We start from the raw sequence: 27139 nt of genomic DNA, 5'->3' as shown, positions 1-27139 counted from the left end.
TGCCTAACCAATCTAGCTCATGAGTAGTCATCCGACTCTTATCTCTTTCCCTTATTCTCTTCCTCATATCTTCACTAATCCATTGAGCCATGCATCGAGGTCTCATCAGGACCTGCTCCACTCTACACTTATTCCTTTGTTGCCATATTTGATACAAGCTACTCATTACCAGAGCAACCTTCACCCCTCGCTGAACTTTCATGCTAGAGCTTTGAACACACCAATGCAAGATGTCATCCTCAGGAAGTTTTAGACCAGTGCAATCCATCACTGCCTGCAGGACTCTCCTACTGTAGTCACACGCGAAAAATAAGTGCTGCTGTGTCTCCTCTGCTAACCCACACAGAACACATTGTCCATCAACATCCATCCCAAAGCTCATGAGTCTACTATTTGTATGCAACGAGTTATGAGCAAAAAGCCATCCCATGAACTGATGTTTAGGTAAGCTCCAGTTATCCCAAATAGCTTTGGACCACTCCACTGTTGGATGTGTCCCTCTGAGCCACGCATAACATCCAGCCGGGGTGTACCCAGATGGTTGAAACTGCCATGTCCCTTGCACATACCCAGCTGCTAGTCTCTGCTTCACTCTGCATATCCTCCTCCACACCCAACTGGAATTGCTTGTTGGAGTGTATTCCTGCCAACTCCTCCCTTTCAGATAGTTAGCTTTCACCCAATTCACCCATAAGGACTCCTTGTTTGTAGCTACCCAATCCACAAGCCTTCCAACCATTGCTATGTTCCATAACTCTTGATTTTTAAGCCCCAATCCCCCTTCTTGCTTTGGTCTGCAAATTGTATCCCAAGCAACTAATGGAGAGCGCCTATACTCTGCACTGCCATCCCATAGAAAGTTCCTGCATATGGCTTCTATTCTCAGAATGACTCCCTTAAGGAGGACGAAAACAGATGCCCAATATGAATGCAGCGTATTCAAAACATGTTTAACCAGTGTTAACCTTCCAGCATACGAGAACTTCCTTGCACCATAACTGTGAATTCTATTGCAGATTTTGTCCACCAAGCAATCACAGTCCTTCTTCTTGAGCCTAGTAGTCTGAATGGGCATCCCTAGGTACTTGAAAGGTAGCGTACCCTCCTTAAAGCCAGACACACTCAGGAATTCATTCTTGAGATCATCTTGCACTCCATTGAAGTAGACATTTGACTTACTTGGGCTCACTTTCAGTCCTGAAGCTTTTGAGAAAGAGGAGAAGGATTTTAACATAAGCATCATTGAATCAGCATCCCCATGACTGAACATCAAAACATCATCTGCAAACATTAAATTTGTGACCCTCAACTGCTTGCATAAAGGATGGTACTTGAACTGGTATTTAGCTGCAACATACATAAGCATTCTGGTCAGATAGTCCATGCATAGAGTGAATATTAGAGGAGATAATGGGTCTCCTTGCCTCAATCCTCTCTTAGCAGGGAAATATCAAAAAGTTTCTCCATTAAGAGCCAGTGAAATAGATGGTGTTGTAATACATAGTATGATTTTACTCTTAAAGCTCTCAGGAAACTCCAACAAATTCAACAGCTGCTCTACAAAACTCCATTCAACAGTGTCATACGCCTTCTGCAAATCAATCTTCAGCATACATCTAGGGGTCACAGAAGGTCTCTCATACAGTCTAATCAAGTCTTGGCATATTAGAATGTTTTCCTGAATGCTTCGTTCCTGAATGAAGGCACCTTGATTAGTGTGAACAATATCAGGCAAAACAGAAGCTAGTCTAGAGCATAGCAGCTTGGATATGACTTTGTAAACCACATTACAGCAAGCAATAGGACGAAATTGAGCTACATCCTTTGGCCTGTCACACTTAGGAATGAGAGTCAAGGTTGTAGCATTAAACTGTCTCAGCAGCTTCCCTTTCACAAAGAAGTCTTTTACAGCATCCACCACCTCTTTGCCAATTACTCCCCAAGCATTCTTAAAGAAGCCACTAGTATAGCCATCAGGGCCAGGGGCCTTGATGTCAGGAATGCTAAACATAGCTTCCTTAATTTCCTCTCCTGTCACAGGCCTAAGCAGTTGGGCATGATGCTCACTGGTGCAATGCTTACCCTGATTTATAACTCTCCTATGAACCGGTTTGGTAGCCTGACTAGTCCCCAACAACTGCACATAGTAGTCCAGGAAAGCAGTTTGAACCTGATCACTCGTATCACAAGTCTTCCCATTCATATCCTCAATCATAAATACCTTATTCCTATTTCTCCTCTTCTTGATAATGCTATGGAAGTAGGAGGTATTAGCATCACCACCCTTAAGCCATTCACCCTTAGCTTTCTGGTGCAAGAAGCTTTCCCTTGCACACTGCAACTCCTTGAGTTTTGCACTTGCCTCACACTCCTGTTGTATCAAGCTCACATCTGATGGATCAACACCCAAATTAGCTTGCATCTCCTCAACCTGCTTCTCCAAGATACCAGTTGCCTTCTCAATGTCACTGAATCCCTCCCTGTTCAGTCTCTTTAACCCTGGCTTCAGATTCTTAAGGTTCTTGGCCAGTTTAAAAAGAGGAGTCCCATCAATATTTTTATCCCACATCTCATTCACTAGAGGAATGAATTCCTTGGATTTTCCCCACATGTTGAAGTACTTAAAGCTTCTTTTGCCTTGCACTACCTTAGTACTCTTCACAATACATGGTGTATGATCCATTATCCCCTCAGGCAGAAAATTAGCATACATATCAGGCAAGCTATCACACCAAGCCTTGTTTTGTAAATCTATCCAATCTGTAAATCCTCTCCTCAGGCTTTTGTTTATTATTCCGGTGAATACAGACCCTACAAAGACTATGTCAATAACTTCACACTCAGCAACACACTTCCTGAAAGGCTCCATCTCAGCCAAAGAAGTAGCTCCACCAAACCTCTCATTAGCTGCAAGAACACAGTTGAAATCTCCAGCAATGGCCCAAGGTCCTACAACCTGTTGAGCAATCTTTCTCAAATGATCCCACAAGGGAGCTCTCTCATTTATACCATTAAAGGCATATACCATAGTCAAGAAGAAAACACTCCTAGACATCAAAGCATCCACCTTCATATGTATAAATTGAGCATTATATTCAAGCACGTGCACCCTAAACATCCCAGGCTTCCAAAGAATCCAGATACGTCCACCACTATGATAGCCATTATTAGTAGTAATACTCCAACTATTATTGAAACTATTTACAACTTTATTGAAGGATTTATTTTTAATCTTAGTCTCCAACAAACCAAATAAACCTATGTCTTTATTTTGCAAAAAATGACTAATATACTTCTGTTTACCTACTCTATTCATGCCCCTCACATTCCAAAACCCTACACTATCCATTGGACACAAAATGTGAGGAAGAAGCACCTTGAGCTGACACATTCTTCTTAGATGGAGACACAAGTGTCTCCTTATAAGAAAAAGCTCCAAAATTTTCAGTACTATATCCACCATCACTCCTTTCCTGTCTATGCATCTTGACCAGTCTTTTTGAAGGCGTAACAAAACCTCCCTGCACCCTAGTAGCTGGTTCAGTGTGCCTCGCACTGTCTTAACCCCATTCTGAATGGGAGCAACCTCCACAGCTGGTTTTGGCAACACAGGTTTCCAGACCCTCTTGATAATTTGAGCCCCTTGCTTCTTGAGATCACCTCTCTTGCAATTTTCCTGATCATGGCCCATACCCTTACACTTAATACATCTAATCGGTTTCCATTCATACTCCACTTCCACCCCAATCACAGATCCTTTCTCATCTTTGAACTCCACTTTCCCAGGTAGTTTTTGGTCCACCTCCATTTCTACCATCACCCTGGCATACCCCAACCTCGTTCTCTCCTCTGTGGCACCATCACTTTTGACATACTTACCTACCAGGCTTGCAATTTTTGGTAAGCCCTTCCCCCAGAATTTCAGAGGAAGGCTATGTAATCTGATCCAGGCTGGCACAGTTTTCACATCCTCTTTTTTCATCTCCATATCTTTCACCCACTCCTTGACAATCAAAGGCTTGTTGTCAAACATGTAGTAGCCTGATTGTAGCACCTTATTCTTCATTTCCATTGTCTTGAACCTTACTAAAAAGATCCCATTATGCATGAAGGAAATCTTATCAATGTTAAATTTCGTCCATATACGCCTGATGAAACCCTCAATGATCTCCCATGGAGGATTAGCACCAAGAATAAAGCATACCATGGCTTGACTCCAGTACTCTACCTCCTCCACGACATCTTCTTCCTCTAATTGTAGCATTTCATTCTCCTTTATCTGTGGACTCTGCTCATCATCCAATTTTGCATCAGTTTCCACCTCTGTTTCCACCCTCTCTTCATCCTCTATTCTCTCCTGCGTTTCAGACACCACAGTCTCCTCATCATCCTCCTCTTCTCTTTCAGACTCTTCTTCATCCTCAGTTTCAATAACTAGTTCAGGGATACCAATTAGTTCATTCATATTTTTGGTCTTCTCCCCCTCAACACCATCAATAGATGGTCCATGACAATTTTCATTAGGGTTTTGGGTCACTTCCAACTCTTCTCCGTTCGTGTTTTCCTCATCCGTCTCTTGAGTATGCATAGTTGAGGACGTATCAGTTTGTGATGCAGGGATGCTCCGTCCTCTTAAAGTCATCTCCCTTTGTCTCTGTAGATTTGACTTCCTTGCCATGAGCATGGGAGTCAAAACTCAAAAGCTACGTAACCTTCAGTCGTCGCTCATCTCTTCTCTCTAGGGTTTTTAATTTGTTCCAATTCCTTTACTCTTTACTCTTTATTGTTATATACTTGTTGTGATGATTGACACCATTAATGACATGTTTTCCATGATAATGAGTGAGTAGTCTCTTAGTTTGGATTAATGGGTAATTAAGGGAAACAAACATGGGAATTTATCATGCTTAATCTAATATGTTTCCATAATTAATTTGCTTGTTTGTTGTATTGTCAACCTATGCACATGTTATGTTTGATGAAATGCTAAGCCTATGAATCCTTGCATTTTTACCATCTCCTATCATTTCAACTTGACTTGTAAGACATAAACCAACTCTAGTCCATTTAGACCATGCATAGAAGTGATTAGGAGGAAAGTAAGTCGAATTGTAGGTGTTGCACAATCTAATCGATTCGGCTCCGGGACCCAACTCTTCCTAAGAACCGTAAGACATAAACCAACTCGGTTCCTTTACAACAAATTGCTTGCAACTTTGTGAACATGTTTGTATGATCAACTCCCATGAATCCCCTATGATCCCATGATATCCTAGCACTTTTAGTCATTTGTTTACATCCTTCACTTTATTGCTTGTTTTACTTTGTTGCTTGCATTAGTCTAGACACAACTACAAACCCAAACAAATTATGATACTATCATAAATTGAGATAGATAGACTTAGAACCCAAAGCACACCGTCCCATGGATCAACCTCGACTTAACCACTAACTAGTTGTTTGTTGAGAATTATAAATGTGTTTGATTGGGAGACCCGACGACATTTCCTATCAAAATGGCGCCGTTGCCGGGGATGGTGCTTTGTGATTAAGTTCTTACTTGTTTGTCTATTTTGATTTTGCTTTCACCTTGAGGAACTTGTTCCTTAAGGTCGTTTTTACAGTTTTATTATAGTTTCCATGTTTGTAGTTGTATCTTTATCTTGGCTATGATGATGACGACCCATGACTTGGTACATGGAATATGTGGTGGATCTTTTGAGTATGACTATGGGTATGGGGAGTTTGAGGAGCAAGTCAACACAAACCTACCTTGCACCTCATACAATGAAAATCCTAACTACTACCCCAATCTTTCCCACCAAAATCCCCACATCCAATATCCACAACAACCAACCACCCAATACCCACTTCATAATGAGTTTCAATTGCTACAATACAACCACTTTTACACATACCCACAACAAGAAGATGTACCCATTCAAAATGTGATTCTCCAAATGATGGGAGATCAACAAAACTTCTTCAAACAAATGCTAGAGGAAAGCCAAAAGAGAGACAATATTCTTCAAGGCATTGTTACCCAAAGTGAGGTGTTGGAGATTCAAATTGCCAAATTAAAGACCACCCAAGAAACCACTCCCCACCAATCCTTAAACATTGACCATGAATGTGAATTTGAAGTAGTAACTTTTGATATGGAAGATGAGAAGTGGGAAGAGCCAATTCTTTTGAGCTCTTGTGAATATGAAAGTGTTGTATTCAATGAAGAAGACATGAGGTTGAGTAAGCCAAATACTCTTAGCCTTTGTGAGTATGAGGGCGTGTCTTTTGATGTGAACATTGAGGTGTTGGAGAAAGAGTTGAATGAAACCCCCATTTAGGATTCATATGAAGATAGCTATGATGATAAAATCATGTTTTGCAAGAACTCATGGGGTAAGGAAGCGGAAGTTTGTGAGGTTTCTCTCCTTGAGGAGCCTATTCTTGAGAAATTTGAAATATCCTATCATGAAGAAGAATGTCCCTTCCCTATTGCCCATGAAGACTACTTTACACCCACTATGGAACCTATGATTGTTGAAGACGATATGGTGGATCTCCTCCAAAAGGTCAAGACATCATATAAAGGGTACTTGGTGGAAAAACTCAAAAAGAAACTTGCACATGAAGCTACTTGTGGAAATTTGACATCCACAATATTAACTTCTAAAGAACTCGATCATCAAGGTCATGAGAATTCTCCTTCTACTTTGGAAGGATTGATAAACCCAAATGTTATCATCATCACCAAAATTGAAGAAAAAGGTGGTGAGTGGAAGTCTCCGGACAACCATGAACCATACTTCTTACCTTACGTTGACAAGAATCATGGGCTAATTGGTTTGAAGTATCGTAAATATTCAAGTGCCAAGAAGAGGAGGAAAACAAGAATGAATGATAAATTTCTTTGGCCAAGCTTTGTCTTGAAGTTAAGCAAGCCATACTTATGCTTATTTGGAGCTTGTTCACAAGCTTTTGATCTCCTCCTAAGAGCCTTGAGCTCTATGGACAAAGAATTTCGACAATTTGAACTAGTTTGGTGGAGTCCTATCTCAAACCACCATTTGTAAGATATTTCTTGAACCTTTACCTTGTATAATATTGTACATTTTCGCACTTTTATTTACAACTTCTTGCATGAGAGTAGTGAGAGAGAGTTTTCTTACAATTTTATTGAGCAAAATTTCAGAAAAAGATAAGGAGGAATAACAAAAGGGTGCAAGGGTATGATCTTGGAAAGAAAAGAATGAAAAGTGTGAAAAGTAGCATGGGACGCTCGTCCCAAGGGTAGGACGCTCGTCCACAGCCTCCTTGTGGGTACTGTTTGGCGCTGACTTGTAATACGAGCGGATTATGGGAAAAGACGCTCGTCTTGGAAAAGACGCTCGTATTATCTGTAGGACGCTCGTCCTATAAGACATCTTGAAGAAAATTCTGCACTGGACAAGAATCCACTCTGATTCTCTAGAAGACGCTCGTCTCAACTCAGCCGCTCGTCTCAAGCTCGATATGCTCGTCTTCAGTCCACCCCAGATGAAGCAGAATCCCTGGATTAGAATTCGAGCGTATTCTTCAGAAGACGCTCGGACCAATGCCGAAAGACGCTCGTCCCGACACCAAAGACGCTCGGATTTTTGCACTTATCTCGAATAATCCGCCCGAGCCCGACCCTCAGCCGCTCGTCCCACACTACTTTTCTATAAAAACACCCTACCATCCCTCATTTCCTCATCTTATCTAAACCTAATCCACTCATCCTCATCTTCATCTCCAAACACTCCCATCACATCAAAAACCAACCAAACCCTAACTTTCCCAAAATAAAAAATAATGAATCTCAAGGGAAAAGCCAAGAAGCTCGTTGAAGCCGCGGCCAAAAAAACGCAAGGGCTCATTTTCCTCATCCCCTCAAGAAAGGATGCCGCCAAGGAACTTCCGCCCGGTGATAAGAGGAGGGGTGGAGCAACTTGAGTACTTTCCGGAGGTACTCTTCACATCCGATGACCACCGCATCAAGTTCGTCAAGTTGCTAGGTAAGCATTACGAACCGACTCAATTTATTGACACCAAGGTGTTAGAAGTCCTAGGTATAAGGTATCATACCGAAATGTTCTTTGATGGTTTGGGGATTGGGAAGTTATTCCATGCCCATGAAGAGACATACCTTAGCCTTACCTTGGAATTTTTGAGTAGCCTCCGCATTATTTCAAACACACAAAGAACCATTGGTATGGAGTTCCGGTTGTGCAACCTCGACCATAGTCTAACACTTGACCAATTTGCTCATATTTTTGGTCTTGTTGTACCAACAAGCAACACCAACAAACCCTCCGACTTTGATGTGGACCTAATTTGGAAGGCTATTTCTGGGAGGGATTTCATTCACCAAAAAACAATGCTATACCTTTGCAATCCAACACCCGGTGATTCGGATCACCGAAAGTTTCATAGCCGGCACCATTAATGGGAGATTTGAGCAAGATAGGTGCACTCTCCTCGATTTGACATTCCTTGAGTCCTATCTAAATGTTCGGGGGACAAGGCGATACAACTTCAATACCCCCCTTGAGATTCGTACAAGATTCTATGATTTTTCTCAAGGGAACTCCCAACTTAAGACCTTCGTGATGGGAGGTCTAATTACTATTTTGGCTAAAAACCTTTGTCCCGGGTTCAAATTCCATGGGACTTATGCGCCTCTTGAGGGTAGTACTTTGATTGATGAGGATGCCGTCTTTAACCACCACCGGTGGTGTGCTTACACTCAAAGCGGGAGTGTGGAATGGTTCACAAAAGGGTGTTCCTCTATTATTCTTTCGGGGTGGAATATACCCGGTACTGACCCAAGGTTGAGCCCGTATTCACCTAGGCCAAGCTACCTCCTCGACATTGAAATCTACCTCAACCCCCCTCAAAGAGAAGAAGCACCCCGCCATCCTCTACAAACTCGCGGGATACCGGCTAGGGCTAATGCCCCACCTTCCTATGTACCTATCCCACCTTACCCCACTCCTCAGACGCCATTCACACCACGAGTGCCCAATGCTCCAAATGTGAATGATTTGATGGATCTTATGAAGAGGGTTGATCTTGAAGTACACGAAGGGAGGGTCGATAACTATTTGACCCTTCATCCTCAGTACTACCAAATGGCGCAACAAGGGTATATTGACCTTAATGGCCCTCGACCTTCTTGGGCTCAACCACACCTTTTGTTCCCTAATCAAGGGAACCAAACCGGGAACTTTGACGGTCAAGGTGGAGGACACTTTGGTCAAGGAGGAGAGTATGACCAAGGAGGGAGTTCTAGAGGGTATGGATACCACCATGATGATGATGATGACGAATGAGAGATGCCTACCTTATCACCTCCATTTGTATGATACTTTTCTCTCCCTCTCTCTTTTGTATAGTGCATTGCATTTAGTTTAGTCTTCACTTGCATTTGTATTATATTTCATATTGCATTTACATTAGTTAGTTCATATAGTATAGTTTGCATTGTAATATATCTCACATGATGTATATAGTTAGTTGCATTCATGCTTAGTCACTAATGACCAATCCTATTCTTTCTACACTAGAAATAGTGTTTAAATCGGTTTGGGGAGGTTTGATCATAGGTGACCATAGTTTACTAGAAATCATGCATCATATAGTGTAGTTTAGATTGCATTCATTTGTTATATATGTCATTTAAAATTGCATTTAGTTAGAGCATACATTCATTCATTCATTCATATCATATCATTGTATTTGTACTTTATTTCAAAAAGAATCAAAAATCCAAAAAAATGTATTTCCTTTTTATTCCTACTCCTACATGTACATTGAGGACAATGTCCAAAATAAAGTAAGGGATGAGAATTTATATTCCAAAAATGCATAAAAATTGAAAATTTTTGAGAAATCCCAAAACATGTTCTTTTAATTTTATAAAAACAAAATCCATAAAAATTTGAAAATTTGAAAAACCCAAAAACATGTTCATTCCTTTTTAGTGTAGAATTGTATATATTGTATATACTTGTTTGCTTGTTTGTTTGTCCTTTTTCACATTGATCGACTACGCCACATCCGAGACATGAGGATATTGAAGACCGCATGGTATGATCTTTCCAATCTCCTTTTTCCTCTCTATGTTAATGACTATTTGGCTTTATTTTGATTGATGCGGTATAAACAATATGATTATAGGAGTTGCATTTAGATTATGTGACATACTAGTTGGTAGAAGAATATGCATTAGGTTGTATAAATGATAGTTGCATCATGGCATGTAGTTTGCATGTTAGAAATTTTTTGTGAAAACCGTCTATTTGGGAAGCTTGACAAGTGTATATAAGGCCCTTATAGATGCTTTTTCTTCTTAAGACTTTTCTTGTTAGAATACTTGTAAAACACCCTAGGATGTGTCATGCTAGTATCCTTTGACCCATGGATTAAGGCCTAGTCAAGAGTACCTTGTGGTGTGATAACTCATTGGCTACCGTTTATTCCAAGGTGGCCCTTGAAACCATGCAACCATCTTCCACATTCTACCACATTTTGTCATCAAAGGGAATGGGCACAAAAATTATTCAAAATTTGAGTTCAAGAAATGAAATGAAAAGTCAAAAAGTTTGCAAATTGCATCAAATGAAAAGAGGAGCAAAAATAGACTCCTAAAGCTTCAAATATAAGCACCCTCCTTACAAATGGGGTGACTTTGAAAATATTCAAAAAGAAATGTAAAAAGTTGAAATTGTCAAGTATTGAAATGCCAAACATCAAACGAAATGGCAAAAAGAAAGTGTTCTTAAATGTTAAATGCCACAAGAAATTGGGGGGAATAACAACAACAAAAAGCAAACTCCCACATGAAACTCAAAATCTATTGATCCCTTTTCCATCGTATCCACTTTTGTGCATGGTAGAGAGGGGACGACCCTTCTTCTTGTCTAGGCAAGAAGGGGAATTCCGCGATCCTCCAGTGTTTCTAACACCATAGGGAGTCTACTCTTTATGAAAGCATTTAATGATTGAGGACAAAGGTACCCTAGCTTGACACAACTTGGAGGTGATTTATTGGTATCCTTCTAGGCTTAGTAGTTTGAAGAAACCGTATCTATGATGGAATGTGTACCCTTAGATTGCTTCCCTTGTAGATAACTTCTGTCACTTAGATGAGGAAAGTGGCTATTCTTTTGTAGATGCATCCATTACTTGATTTTGTGTGTTTTAATGATTGGATGTGTCGCCATTTTGGCAAGACCTATCTTGCCTTGCAAGAAGGCATCCTACCTCATGGTTGTCTTGTTGTGAGTTGAAGGGGCGAAGTGGGACCCGCTAATTGTCTCATATTGGTTATATTATTAGGATAGTTTAAATAAAGGTCTAGTTCTAGTCACCTCTCTACTCGGGACGAGTAAAGGTTCGGCTTGGGGATATTTGATGTGACTCATATTTGCGCACATTTAGTCCCTTAATTAAGCCTATTTTGCACACTACTATAGCGTTCCATAGCCATTTTATCCGTCAAATACCTTCTATTTTGCTTTCCTATTGCCTTGTGTTTGTTTTGTAGAAAAGGAGACAATTAGGCGGAAATTCCCGTCTCTCGTGCTTATTTGGAAGGATATTGATGATATTGGTTGAACAAGTATGGAAGGAGAGGCAAGTGAGGGGTAATATCCGTATAATACCCTTTAATTATAGGATTATAACGCAAAATTTGCATGTGATTATAGTCATAAAACGAAAAACATGATGAAACGATTAAGATATAGAAATAACCTTCGGTCCTAGTGCAAAAGGCAATGAGAGATCAAAGTAGACCTCCTCCTAAATGATGCACCCAAGATGGTCCGAGAAATGCCCTTGTGCTAGAGAGAATCCCCTAATTGCCTTGCAATATTGAGGGGATTGTTTTGTGAGTTTGTGTTGGATGAGAGATCCGAGTTTCGAGAGGCACAATTCCCAAAACCCTAGTTTTCATACAAATGAAAATGATTAGGTTAGAAGGGAGGAGAAACTCCCCTTTTGTGCCCTCTCATTCGGCAAAACCGAGTGGGTCAAGGGGAAGTGGGCTTCCACTTCCTCTTAACTTTAACTCGTGGTTCGGTCCATAATGCGCTAAGTGTATATGACGCGGTTTCATTATAAACTGTCATCGGTTATCGGAAATTAAGGCATCAACTAATAATACGGGTTAGTTGAATTATTAATACGTGTCCGACAAAGACAATATTGTATAATTATATTCAATATACATTTAATTAAATATAAAACGCTTATATTCAATTTATGAATTAACTGCTTAATTCGCCTTAGCCATTATTATTTAATCCGTATTAAATAAAATATCTCAACATCACATTTTGACTAATTACTAGTCAAATCACTTAGACTAACTGGTTAGTCAAAATTGGCATCTACATGATTGTATTTTCATACCGTCACATCTCTCAAACGTATCCTATAGGTGTGACTTTTATTGAATCCGTATGACAATAACGTCAAACTTATCTAGCAAGCCAACCGTTATTGATAAACGTGGATCAAGTGATAATAATACCAAAAGTATGCCCTTTGATCCTTTTAGAGATTTATAAGTCCTTGCACTAATTAGATTAGGACACCAACCCCAACAAGCTCCCACTTGTCCGTACAAGTGTATGTGCAATGACGTTATCCGCACTAATTGGAGGACACAAGCTCCAACAAACTCCCACTTGTCCGTACAAGTGTAAGTGCGATAACCGATTCTCATATTCATTTAAAATTTCTCCCACTCAATAATTTTTAGATCTGGATCCACAAAGGTCGTATTTTACAATCGATCTGGATCAAGAGTGGTTTCCCAGACTAGAGAGTAACTTAACTGATAAAACGAATCCGTATCCAAGCATGGCCATGCATTTCGATTCTGACTCCTCGAGTGGCCCCGAGAAACATCGAGTACCCGATAAAGGCTGAATATTTCCTTCAACTCGAACTCCTTCCGAATGAAATGACCCGAAACAATCTCTTCTTACGGATGACCGTGAGAAAGAAACCAAAGTCACCCAAAATCGGCCTTAGTCTCAAGAGGATCGATAGTCAAAAGAATCGACTCTTAGGATCACCATGGAAGTCCTATCCTCTGAGAATGTTATAAAACATTTAGGACTCCACGTCGATGTCACAATTGTGTCCTACGAAATATCCGTATAAATCGCCTCGGTGATTGGTCAGTCAACTCTTTGACTTATGGTTGAACCCACCATCAACCATCGTCACAAAATAATTGCCGAGTTATCTCATGTGGGCAATTTGAAAAAATATAATGTTTGTTGAGTTCACTTTGTGGTGTTCAAAATTTGTCGTACAAATCCACATGAAAAACAAAAGATATATATAAAATATCAAAACGATGATGTCATATAGAGTACAAAAGGGAATGAATCTAATCCATAAAAGAGTACTACAACTTAGGAACACGTTTAATTCCCATGGAATTAACATGCCCTTCATGCTTATCTTGTCGTAATGCTTTAGTGAGAGGATATGCTATGTTATCATCGGTAGCAATCTTGTCTATCACTACTTCCTTTTGCTCCACGTAATCTCGGATTAGATGAGCTTTCCGTTGTACATGTCTAGACTTGTTGCTAGACTTAGGCTCCTTAGCTTGGAAGATGGCACCACTATTGTCGCAATAGATGGTGATCGGGTCATTCGAACTTACGGATAGCCCATAAGAATTGACGCATCCATATCGCTTCCTTTGTAGCTTCGGACGCGGCATAGTATCGGACTATTAGAATCTCTTTTATTGATTTAGCCATTAAGAGTAAAACGAATCCCATCGAGATTTCGAGTCATCACGATCCGTTTGGAAGCTAGCATCGTAGAATTGCGCATCTTTTGAGAGCCTCCATAAGTCAATGCCCAATATTTAGTCCTCCGTAGGTACTTAAGAATGTTCTTGATGAAGCCAATGTGATTCACCGGATCTTTGTTGGAATCGACTTGTCATACTCAATGCATATGCCACGCCTGGACGTGTGCATATCATGGCATACATGATTGATCCTATAGCCGAAGCATAAGGAATCCGTGCCACGGTCCGAGACTTGCTCAAATGCACCCTCGGAGACATAGGAAGGAACCCCTTCTTGGAGTTAGTCATCTGAATCTCTCTAGGACTTTGTCTATGTAAGACTTCGAGAGATAGCAACCGTCGTGATCTATCTCGATAGATACGGATGCCTAGAATTCTTTGTGCCTCTACCAGATCTTTCATCTGGAAATGGTTTTTCAACCATACTTTCACCGAAGTTAAGAGAGGTATGTCATTCCCAATCGGGAGTATGTCGTCAACATACAATATTAGGAAGACAATCTTGCTCCCACTCGACTTGATATATAGACATGGTTCCTCGACCGATCGAGTAAATCCATTTTCTTTTATCACTTGGTCGAAGCGATGATTCCAACTCCTTGATGCTTGCTTAAGTCCATAAATGGAACGCTTAAGCTTGCACACTTTTTAGGATGTCTTTGGATCGATTTCGGGTTATACCATTACAACTCTTCCTCCACAAAGCCGTTTAAGAAGGCGGTTTTCACGTCCATTTGCCAAATTTCATAGTTATGAAAAGCGGCAATCGCTAAGATAATCCGAATGGAACGCAACATGACTACGGGTGCAAAAATCTCATCGTAGTGCAAACCTGGCACTTGGGTGAAACCTTTAGCAACTAGTCGTGCTTTGTAGATATCTTGTTGACCTTACACAGAATGCTTTATCTTGTAAAGCCATTTGCATTGAAGGGGACGAACCTTAGCAGGTAAGTCAACAAGATCCCACACGTTGTTCTCATACATGGAGTCCATCTCGGATTGCATGGCCTCAAGCCATAGCTTTGAGTCGAATGGTCATGGCACCTTTATAGGTTGGGTTCACTACTCGTTAAGAGTAGAATGTCATCTATGTCATGTTCCTCGACCATACCAATTATCTGTCCGGAGGAATAGAGACTCTTCCCGACCTCCTAGGTTCCTCAGGAATGTTAACCGTAGCCGGGATTGAAGGAATAGGTTCCTCCAATAGTTGCTCGGTACTTGGTTTGGAAGTTCGAAGGTTCTATCACTCTTTGCATTCTCGAGAAATTCCTTCTCTAAGAATGTCGCACTAGCCGCAACAAAAACACGTTGTTCGGTTGGCGAATAGAAGTAATGACCAAGGGTTCCTTTAGGATAACCTATAAAGTATGTCTTGACCGATCGCGGGCCGAGCTTATCCTCGTGTCTTTACTTGACATAAGCCTCGCAGCCCCAAACCCGTATAAAGGACAAGTTAGGGACCGTTCCCTTCCATAGTTCATATGGAGTCTTGTCAATGACTTTAGACTTTGACAAAAGAGCATAACCCCATAATGAATCGGGTAAAACCGTGTGACTCATCATGGATCGAACCATATCAAGTAGTGTTCGATTTCTCCGTTCGGACACACCATTCAATTGAGGTGAGGTGGAGTTTTCGTAAGGCAATGTCTTTGAGGTGTTGATCAAACTCGTGAGAAAGATACTCGCCACCACGATCCGAATTTTGTTTTAATCTTTCTACCCAATAGGTTCATTCAAAACCCTATTTTGGTATTCCTTGAATTTCTCAAAGGATTCACTTTTGTGCTTCATTAAGTAGACATAGCCATATCTACTTAAATCATCCGTGAAAGTGATGAAATACCTATAGCCTTCTCGTGCGGTGATTGACATAGGACCACATACATCCGTGTGTATGAGCCCTAATAGGTCAGCAGCACGCATTCCAACACCTTTGAAGGAAATACGAGTCATCTTACCGATGAGACATGATTCACACGTGCCAAATGATTGAAAATCAAAGGCCGAGATAGCTCCATTTTTAATGAGTGTTTTACGCGTTCTCATTAATGTGTCCCATACGGTGGCCATAGATACGTTTGATCTTTGTCACCAACCTTTAACTTTTTATTCATTACGTGTAATATTTCGATTTCGATCTAAAACATAAATTCCGTTCATGGAGACCGCGCCTTGCCATAAATCATATCGTGTAAAGAGAAAATGCAAGCATTATTTTCTATTACAAATGAAAAACCAAGTTTGTCAAGTGCGTAAACCGAAATAATGTTTTTCAAAAGACTAGGAACATAATAAGTCATATAATGACAACTCAAATCCGCTAGGAAGTCTTGGATCACATATGTCCCCTTTGAGATGGCACTACTCTTGCTCCATTCCCAACACGCAGTCCACCTCACCCTTTACGAGGGGTTCGATGTTTCGAGCCCCGCACATGATTACACAGATGAGAACCACAACCAGTATCAAGTACCCAAGTTCCGTAACTTGCGTGGTTAATCTCAATCATATGAATAAAAGTAGAAGAGAGAGAAGACATACCAACGGGTTTAACACGACCTGCCTTTAAGTCCTCATGATAAACAGGACATGTACGCCTCCAATGCCCGGTCTTGTGGCAATGATGGCATTCCATGTTTTCATTCTTGCTCTTTGTCGTGTCTGATGAGGTGCTCGACTCACCAGGCCCACTCTTACCTGAACCCGACTTCTTGAACTTCGGTTTACCTCGCTAGGTTTGCTCGAGCTTTGCCCTTACCTTTCCCTTTGTTGGACACAACGAGAACATCCTTTTCCAGCTCCCCTTTGAACTTCATGTCCTTCTCGGTCCGTACGAGAAGGGAGTGCGATTCATGTGGGGTTTTCTTCAAATCATTCATATAGTAATTCGCTCTAAATTGCGAAAAACCATCGTGGAGTGAATGAAGCATGCGGTCGATAACAATGTTCTCGCTGATGTTGCAATCAAAGGTCTACTTCTCGACATTCTCAATCATCTGAGAATGTGTGGGCTAACCGGTTGGCCTTTTCGAGTCTCGCATCAAAGAAGCGAGTGGTATGCTCATAGGTCACGATTCTCGGTGCTTTCGAGAATTCCTTGGTGAGCGTGGTGAAAATCTTGTTTGCACCATGGGCTATGAAGCGTTTCGGCAAATTGGATTCCATTGCAAAAATGAGTACGTTTTTAATCGCACCCGCTTCCATACGGAAATCATTAAACTTGGTGATTTTCTTAGCCGTGGGACCTGGGTTTGTCGGGAGGGGCTCTAATAGATATTTGAGCTTCCCGTCGCCAGCGGCGGCGACATTCCGTAATGCCGCCTCCCGTCTCCGAAGTTTGATCCATCATTCTTTTGAGTGGACTGATTCATCTGATTCATGAAGATCCGGCCGGGACTCACGGTCCAATGTGGCACTTGGCATTGGGTTATCAATAGAACCAGCCATTTGTTATTTGCGTTAAAAATTCGTGATCTACACCAAAAAGAAAGAACAAAAACGAAATAAGCAACTCATCGAGGTGATTTAAGTCTATTTAAAATTCATTTTAACGTGTAGACTCAATGCACTTGCATAATTGATCTCCCTCAAGAATGATACAAGTGATCCCAAGACTCAATTTTTGTAAATTGATAAGCCAACTGTTTAGCTAATTCTTCCGGAAGAACTCTTGGTCGATAGATTTCCGTAAATCCTATCTATAGTCCACCATAGTCACAGGATCGTACGAGTGACTATAGTGTTGAGATAAAATAGGTCAATCGGTTCCAACTTACCCGACGTAGAAGGGGTCATATTATGCCTACCGACGAAGAAGGGACTCATTGAAGTTTGACCTATAAAGACCGTTCTCAATTTTTGTTTATACGAGGAAGATCACATCAACTAAATTATAATTCATATTAAGTGAACGAATAACTAGCGTCTGCGTGAATGAATTAAATTTGGGTGATGGCTTAAAAATCGTGTGACATGAGAATGTCAATGAAAACTAACTCGCAACCTCTATATGTGTCAGTTTTCATGCAATAATTAGGTGGTTTGGATTTTTAGGCGGAATATGATGCATATTATCGTTACGAAAAATAAATAAATGAATGCAATACGTAAATAAAAAATTCCTAGTGTGGCCTATCCTAGAAAAATAAAACATAAAACAACTTTGGAATCCACCGTTGGACCCGAGAAGCTTGTCTTGATGTTCCATCTTGATCCATGTAGCGGGAGTGAGCATCCGGTCTCCATCTTTAGTCTTTCAAGAATTACAATTTAAAATTTACAAATATAAACCTATTTACATTCTAAATAAAAACTGTAATTAAAAGAAATAAAATGGAGATACGAGATCTCAAAATACAACCAAGACCGTGTTCCATCATTACGGTAACACATTCTACTAAGGCCACACTAAGTTACAACCGTTTGCAAAATAATTAAATACGTAATTAAAAGGCATTCAAAACATTCAAAATATAAACAAGAACGATAAATTAAAATGCATCAACTAAAAATTAAATTTATTCGTGACATAATTCCGTAATTATGTTAAATTTTTATCCAAACCACCAAAGATAATTAAAATTACATGACAAAACCGCTTTAGTCAAGTTAATTTTAATCCGAGATAATCCGTTACAATAAATCGTTTTAAAGTAACTTTAATTTACGTGGGTGAACCGTTTCACCATCAAGCGAGAGCATAAAAAAAAAACGTTTTATGCTATAAAGGCCGAAAAAAAAAACAGAAATTTTTTTTTTTTTTTCTCTGTACTGCTGTACGTGAACAGTACCAGTACCCAAAAAAAAAATTTTTTTTTTAAATGCTGTATAGAACCGAGAGCATCAAAAATCCAAAAAAAATATATACGGCTCAAAATCGTGAGCAACTAAAGATCAAAACAAAACGGTTTGATAAAACACAATTGCAATTTATTCTAATCCGGATTAAAACAAAATTACAATTGACATGTTCTTCACATATTGTTGTAATTATGAAGAAAGAACAAAACGAAAACAAAGCGTTTAAAACAACAATTCGCAAAGAACAAAACGAAAACAAAAAGATGAAAATCGTCACAAAACAACCGTGTAAACTGGACACGGTTTCCAATGCACAAAACAGGCCGTGACATGTAGAAATGTCGAGACCAACATGCCACACGGTTTTATCAAAATTTTATACAAAAATTATCGATTTGATAAAAACCAATTGCGATATCACCTAATCCGTATAGAAATGAAATAGCAATTGATAGATCTTTAACACATTATATTGAATATCGATTACAAAATAATATGCAAAGATCAAATCGACAACAAAAACAAAAACATGGCACGAAATTCAATAAAAAGCAGCCGTGCAAAAAAAATTGAAAACCGTGAGGGAAAAAAAAATGCCGAGAGGTTTTATGCATAAAAAAAAATATCGATCCATTTCATTTGATGAAAATCACATAGAAAAATTTACGTGGCCTCGCTCTGATACCACTTGAGGGGTAATATCCGTATAATACCCTTTAATTATAGGATTATAACGCAAAATTTGCATGTGATTATAGTCATAAAACGAAAAACATGATGAAACGATTAAGATATAGAAATAACCTTCGGTCCTAGTGCAAAAGGCAATGAGAGATCAAAGTAGACCTCCTCCTAAATGATGCACCCAAGATGGTCCGAGAAATGCCCTTGTGCTAGAGAGAATCCCCTAATTGCCTTGCAATATTGAGGGGATTGTTTTGTGAGTTTGTGTTGGATGAGAGATCCGAGTTTCGAGAGGCACAATTCCCAAAACCCTAGTTTTCATACAAATGAAAATGATTAGGTTAGAAGGAGGAGAAACTCCCTTTTGTGCCCTCTCATTCGGCAAAACCGAGTGGGTCAAGGGGAAGTGGGCTTCCACTTCCTCTTAACTTTAACTCGTGGTTCGGTCCATAATGCGCTAAGTGTATATGACGCGGTTTCATTATAAAGTCATCATCGGTTATCGGAAATTAAGGCATCAACTAATAATACGGGTTAGTTGAATTATTAATACGTGTCCGACAAAGACAATATTGTATAATTATATTCAATATACATTTAATTAAATATAAAACGCTTATATTCAATTTATGAATTAACTGCTTAATTCGCCTTAGCCATTATTATTTTATCCGTATTAAATAAAATATCTCAACACCACATTTTGACTAATTACTAGTCAAATCACTTAGACTAACTGGTTAGTCAAAATTGGCATCTACATGACTGTATTTTCATACCGTCACATCTCTCAAACGTATCCTATAGGTGTGACTTTTAGGGACCAGTTGATCACCGCCATCTGTATGACAATAACGTCAAACTTATCTAGCAAGCCAACCGTTATTGATAAACGTGGATCAACTGATAATAATACCAAAAGTATGCCCTTTGATCCTTTTAGAGATTTATAAGTCCTTGCACTAACTGTTAAGGACACCAACCCCAACAGCAAGAACTAAGACCAACATTGCAAGAATAAGAAGTATGCAAGAGGAAGGAATTAAAGCACTCTGAAGAACAATCCGAGCGTCCAAGCGCCAAGACGCTCGTCGTCTGCTCCAACAATCCGAGCGTCCCGACTGTCCAGCCGCTCGTCTTCTCTGCCCAGAATCCGAGTGTCTTCCCCCCTTGTACGAGCGGACCGTGACGTCTTCAGAAAATATGCTCATCTCTTCAGAATACTTGTATTTCCCTACTTAGAACTTAGAATTGTTAATTACTAAATTAGCCTTATTTAACCTAATGATGCACTACTATATATACCCTATTTGATGATAATCAAAGGGGGGCATCCACATTAGAAAATCCTCTTAGATTAGATTAGGAGTAGATTAGAATATATTAATCTCAATATTTCCACAAAATAACACATTAATTTTTCCTTAATTATTGTTTAAGTTTATTATTATTGGGTAATTGAAGATTGTTGGGTTTTATTGGAGAATTGACAACTCTTCATCAATCAATCAAGTTCTCTTCTTTTATTCTTTGCTTTATTATTTGGAATCATCTCAAGTTATGTATAATTCCTTTACTCCTTACTCTTTATTGTTTATCTCCTTAAGCTCTTATCATGTATATACTTGTTGTGATGATTGACACCATTAATGACATGTTTTCCATGATAATGAGTGAGTAGTCTCTTAGCTAGGATTAATGGATAATTAAGGGAAACAAACATGGGAATTTATCATGCTTTAATATAATATGTTTCCATAATTAATTTGCTTGTTTGTTGTATTGTCAACCTATGCACATGTTATATTTGATGAAATGCTAAGCCTATGAATCCTTGCATTTTTACCATCTCCTATCTTTTCAACTTGACTTGTAAGACATAAACCAACTCGAGTCTTGTTAGACCATGAATAGAAGTGATTAGGAGGAAAGTAAGTAGACTTGTAGGTGTTGTACAATCTAATCGATTCAGCTCCGGGACCCAACTCTTCCTAAGAACCGTAAGACATAAACCAACTCGGTTCCTTTACAACAAATTGATTGCAACTTTGTGAACATGTTTGTATGATCAACTCCCATGAATCCCCTATGATCCCATGATATCCTAGCACTTTTAGTCATTTGTTTACATCCTTCACTTTATTGCTTGTTTTACTTTATTGCTTGCATTAGTCTAGATACAACTATAAACCCAAACAAATTGTGACACTAGCATAAATTGAGATAGATAGACTTAGAACCCAAAGCACATCGTCCCATGGATCGACCTCGACTTAACCACTAACTAGTTGTTTGTTGAGAATTATAAATGTGTTTGATTGGGAGACCCGACGACATGTCCCATCAGTACCCCCAAATGGTGTTTGACGTACCTATCCGCCAATTGGAGAGTCATGCTTGTCGGGACCAAATTATACATACCAATTCTCTTAGCAAGTTTCAAGGAGAGAACACTTAAAATAGCTCCTAAATAACATAGAGCTTTAGATATGAGAACACCTCCAACTACATAAGGTATAAAGAAACTTCCCGGTCACCAAGCTTATGGGACATTTTGTTTAAAAGGAGTGCACTACACTCTTCATTCAAAGCCAACATTTCACAAAATTTTGTGTACTTGAGGGTTTTTCTAGAGTTTAGAGCTCTAGTGCGATAGAGAATGTTATGGATAGGTTGAGAGTTTGAGGATACCTTTGGAGAAGTGGGCTTGCTTGTTACCTTAGTGGATGGTTGTAAAAGGACTTCTTCTCTAGCTTCTTCACCTACCTCCCTTTCATAAGGGAGGTCTTCAACCAATCCATCCTCATTGCTTGCTTGAGGAGCTTTCCCCTTAGATGTTCCCTCACTTGTAGATGCTTCACTTGATAGCTTTCCCTTCTTAGACTCACTTACCCTCGCCGAAGGAGTCATTGGTGGGCTTTCCTCACCACCATTCTTAGCCAACCGCTTTCTTTTCGGGTCCCCATCAACTTCAATTTCAAGATATTTATAAGGGTCTTCAAGCTCAACCCCACTCCTCAAAACTACCACATAAGCTTGATGGTGTTCCGAGGTATCCTCTGAGCTTTGGCCTTGGGCAAGGAAACCGCCCGTTGGTCTTTGAGGGTTGGTTGATGTGTGCATTTCTTATAGTCTTTTTAAGCCTTAATTGCACGCATTTCTTTGTGTTTTACGTAGTATTATGCTACAAATGTCCCCAAACCTTATACTTTGGTTTGCTTTATCTTTTTTGCAGGAATGTACCAAAGAAGACGGAATTGAGCCTTTACTGTCCCTTTAGCTTGCATTTAGGAGATGGAAGGAATTGGAGCGAGAATGCCTCTGCCTTGGGATGCGTAAAGTCGTCGCGGAAGCTAAATTAAACGTCCTATAGCTGATTCAGTGCAGTTGGCTCGATCGAGAGATTTTGTTGGCTAAGTTGTTCGATCGAGACTTTTTAGATGGTGAATAGTCTTTAATCGAATCCCTGCTGTGTTCGATCGAGAGGTGGTTTTTTGGTTCTCCTCGATCGAGTGGTTTTTATATTCGATCGAGAGTTTTTGTTGGGAAGTTGATACGTGCATTTTATATAGTCCTTTTAGGCCTATTTATGCACGTATTTCTATGCTATCATCGTAGTTTTATGCTACGAAATGCCCCGAATATGCCAAATTTGCCTGTTGACCCTTAACTACATTCCAAATTTAGCCTGCCTTGTCAAGCTAGTCAGTGTATGTTTTGCGGTATATTGTTTATTGTGCCGAGTTTGGCTTGTATCCACTGATTTGGAGTTGGTAATTTAATGAAGAAAAGGAGGATGAAAAAAAAGAAAAAAAACGTGAAAAAGAAACAGAGAAAGAGAAAGAACAAAGAATTTGAATATGAAAAGAAAGAAAAAAAAAGAAATTAAAGAAAAAAAAGATGTTGTTTAATGAGACGGTTTCGCTCCTATGCTTTATTTGTATTTATTGAGGAGTATTTTCAGTTCGGTTTGAGGAGTTTTGTGCCAAATGAAGGGCAAATGTGGTTAATTCATAATTGAGTTGGAAATGGATGTTGTCATATGGTTTTGTCATAGCCGAGGGCTTACAAAAATATGGTAAAGTGAGGCAATGGGTAAGAAAAAGCAAAACATTTATGGGAATGTGGAGGTATAGGCGGCCAAGCTAGAATTGTCTATCATATCAGTTGCATGCATGTCTATGTGGGTCGTAGTTTAGGTGAGCGACTATATTTCTTTCTCTCTTACATTTATATGTTCACCCTTTGCTTCATGAGAGTAGAGTGACCCGTGAGAGTCCATTATTAAAGGTCTTTCAAGGTCGACGGTTAAGCTATCTTATAAACATCTTACAACTCGTTTGCATTTGACTGTTTGCTATAAGTGTTAGTTTGCTTGCATTAAATTGGTTTAAGTGGGCATTTGTAGCTAGCTCTGAGTTATCTTTTCCGTTCCATTAGTTTGCATTTAGTTTACTCGAGGATGAGTAAAGGTTTGGTTTGGGGAGATTTGATACGTGCTTTTTATATAGTTCTTTTAGGCCTTTTTATGCACGTATTTCTATGCTATCATCATAGTTTTATGCTACGAAATACCCCGAATATGCTCATTTGGTTTTCTTTGCCTTATTTGCAGGAATGGACCAGAAAGTAATGAAATCAAGCCTTTTACCGTCCGTTTTGCATGCATTTGGAGGAAGAGTTAATTTGGAGCGGAAATGTAGCTGTCTCGGGATGCGTGAAGCCATTTCGGGAGCTAAAAAGACAACTCAAAGCTGAGACTAACGGAACACGTGGCTGCTGAAGTCAGATAACACTCGATCGAGAGCTTTTCTAGTCGATCGAGTGCTTTTGGATGGAAGTTATGGTCGATCGAAAAGATGCATTTTAGGGTTTGCTCGATCGAGTGGTTATTTCACTCGATCGAGTGGTTCGTGCTTGGTTCTACTCGATCGAGCAGTTTTAAAGGGCTCGATGCAGTGGAATTGCTATTAGGCTTGGGCTTTTTGTTTTATTTCGCTATTAGGTTTAATAAGAATCGTCATCTCTATAAATAGAACGACGATAGGAACTTGTAAGGGGGCAGACCTCATACTTTACTCTTTCCTCTGTAAAATGCTCTCCTCTCTTTCTCCGGACTATTATCTCTGTAATCTCTCTTTTTCCCTTTATTTAATGTTTATTATTTCCTTTACCTCTGTTTTTGCTCTTTTCGTTATAATGTCTAGCTAATTCCCCCTGCCAGGATTACGGGATTCGATGAATGAATGTTAATTGCTAGTTAGGTTTACAGATTGTCGTTTTTGTTTTTGTCTATGTTGTTAATCGCTGCCCTTAATTGTATCTAGCTGATTGAATCGATGCAATTACCCTTTTTAACCTTGGTAAGCCTTGACCTAGACCAGAAGGTTGGAAGGGGTGAGACCCGCAGTGAACAATAGGATGCTTTAGTGAGGGCGAAAGCTAAGCTAATAGTATTTTAGGGCGAATTGAGACCGGAAGGAGATATTCATCGCCCCTTAGACCGACACATCGACTAATCTGTGACCTTGACTACGATTGACTGACGTTCATTGATGACCCGACATCCTAGTCTTCTCTTCCTTATTAACTTTTCTTATCTTTAATTCTGTTCTTTTAATCTTGTTTAGTTTAGTTAAAACAATTTCAAACCCCCTCATCTTGTGACCATAGACAGACTAGAATTGACAAGTAGTCAGTGACCGCCTCCCTGTGGAAATCGACCCTACTTACCGCTGACTTCTGTTAGTTGTACTTAGGTATTTATTTTTGGTACTGAAATGACGGTATCTAATTTTGGCGCCGTTGCCGGGGAGGAAACTATTTTATTTACTTGTTTCTTTTTGTCTGTCTTTAGCCTCAAGGGATTTATTCCTTGAGGCAGTTCTTATCTTTTTCCTTTAGTGCTGTTTTGATAGGTCTTACAGGTCCTACCTAGACAGTTCTAGGTAAAAGATCGTCAAAGGGAAGGCTTGAGTACCTTTGACCCGTCACCTATGTTCCATTATATGGCACAACAGGTGATTACTGTGGGAGATGTGGTGCTGCTGGGCACAATGCAGCTATTTGCATGGTAGAGAACGTCAAGGTTTACGCGTTCAAGCACCGTAGACGAGCTACCCATTCCGCTGTAGTTGCGCTGACACATCTACCTTATCAACGAGGCTATCAAAAGCCTTCGTTCGTCTGGCCACCGCGACAACAAGCTCCTCCTCCTGATAAGCAGAAAGAAGCCGTTGCGGAGCTGAAATCTTTGATCAGGACACTTGCATTCAAAAAGCAAAAGTATGATAGATATACGTACGCTCAGATCGATGAGCTTGAGTCTCAAATAGCTCAGCTAGACGCTGAGACGACCTTTAGGCACGCGAAGAGTGGTCATTCCCAGGGAGGACCCGAGTAGCCTATTGTTGCTGATAGTTTATATGACTTGGAGTACGAAGATCTATTCGAAAATGAAGAGAGTTATGAAGATTTCTACGATGCACTGCAAAGATCACTCGATCGAGCTAGTAATAGTGCTCGAACGAGTGGATTAACAGAGAAAACGTTCGATCGAACAGTTGTGTTGAGGAAGTCCTCGATCGAGCAATTCATTGTGTTCGATTGAGTGAAAATCAGGAAGGAAGCACTCGATCGAGTTCTATTTTTGCTTGATCGACTAGTTTGGCCAGAGAGAACAAGGATTTATCACATGGGTTCGTTTTGGGCGTCGATTTTTATGAAGACAATGGATACGGTGAATCTCCCCTATTCAAAGCTGAGCTGGATGCGCTAGAGGCTGCGATTTACGGGACGGAATCCACTGAGGAGGGCGACGAGAAGACATCTGAGTCGGTAATTGCTCCTAGCACGGATGAGGTATTATATTATTTTGTCAATGATTCCGACATTGAGAGCAACCCACCTGAGGTAGTTAGCGATAATTTTATTATTTTTAATATTAATAGTACGTTACCTCGTATGACTCGTGTTTTTTCTTTTTATGCTATATCCCCTCCCAGTCGGTCAGTTAATTTAACAGTTTTTCACCGTTCTTGTCATCTTAAATTTGTTAAACTAAAACAATGCCCTAGATTATTATTAATTGCTCCTGCGCTCCTCTATTTTATTGACAAATTTAGGAGCTGTCATAGGAAATTTGTTAGGCTTAAATGGTCGCACATTTCAATGTCCTATTTTATTTTTATATTATGGTGCTACTTATGCTCTTGTGTAGCACATGCACAGATATATGATCTCATGCTAAGAGCTTTGAGTTGTTTTGATTGTGACTGATTGGAGCAGCTGGATGAAAAAGAAGGTCGAGCTGGGACCTGTCTGAAACTAGCGCACCCGGGAGGGAACCCGGAGAGATTTTATTTTTAGTTGTTTTTCAAACATTTTTTTTAGTCGTGTGTGTAATTATTGGTTTTCATACCATAGACTATTTCAGTTATGCTTGCTTTGTTAGTTTTTCGGGCCGTTTTGTTGCGTCTTTGCAGGTTTCTACGGAGGATGACTCGATCGAGAACTTCTGCTGCTGATTTCGCTCGATCGAGTATATATTCCTCTCGATCGAGTACCTGCCAAAGAGAAACCCTTGTTCGAGTACCCCATTTCCTCGATCGAGCTGTTTAGGATGCCCAGTTCACTCGATCGACCATTATTCTCTCTTGATCGAATGCTTTTGCTTGGATTAGCTTCCTGTGACGCTGTTCTGCAGCTGTTTGTGACCTCCCACGTTGCTGGCTGGATTGGGGAGGTCTCTACTTCCCGTTATCTCGTACGTTTTCCGCAT

The 27139-nt window shown here is 39.9% G+C and overlaps 1 protein-coding gene across 1 annotated transcript; it reads right to left on the bottom strand.

Annotated features, from left to right (window-relative positions):
* Positions 1-1450: 1450 nt before the first annotated feature.
* On the bottom strand, positions 1451-4678 carry LOC141655427 (uncharacterized). The gene has a single exon (XM_074462508.1). The coding sequence runs from the start codon at positions 4676-4678 to the stop codon at positions 1451-1453; it is 3228 nt and encodes a 1075-aa protein (XP_074318609.1).
* Positions 4679-27139: the final 22461 nt, after the last annotated feature.

The sequence above is a fragment of the Silene latifolia genome, chromosome 5 (assembly GCF_048544455.1).
Source record: "Silene latifolia isolate original U9 population chromosome 5, ASM4854445v1, whole genome shotgun sequence".
NCBI lineage: Eukaryota > Viridiplantae > Streptophyta > Magnoliopsida > Caryophyllales > Caryophyllaceae > Silene > Silene latifolia.
Note: the sequence above shows the minus strand (reverse complement) of the source record. Positions and strands in the feature narration are given on the sequence as shown.

Bases quoted from the DNA above. Each gene is read 5' to 3' on its own strand.
- LOC141655427 (XM_074462508.1), bottom strand. From the start codon at position 4,678: ATGGCAAGGAAGTCAAATCTACAGAGACAAAGGGAGATGACTTTAAGA.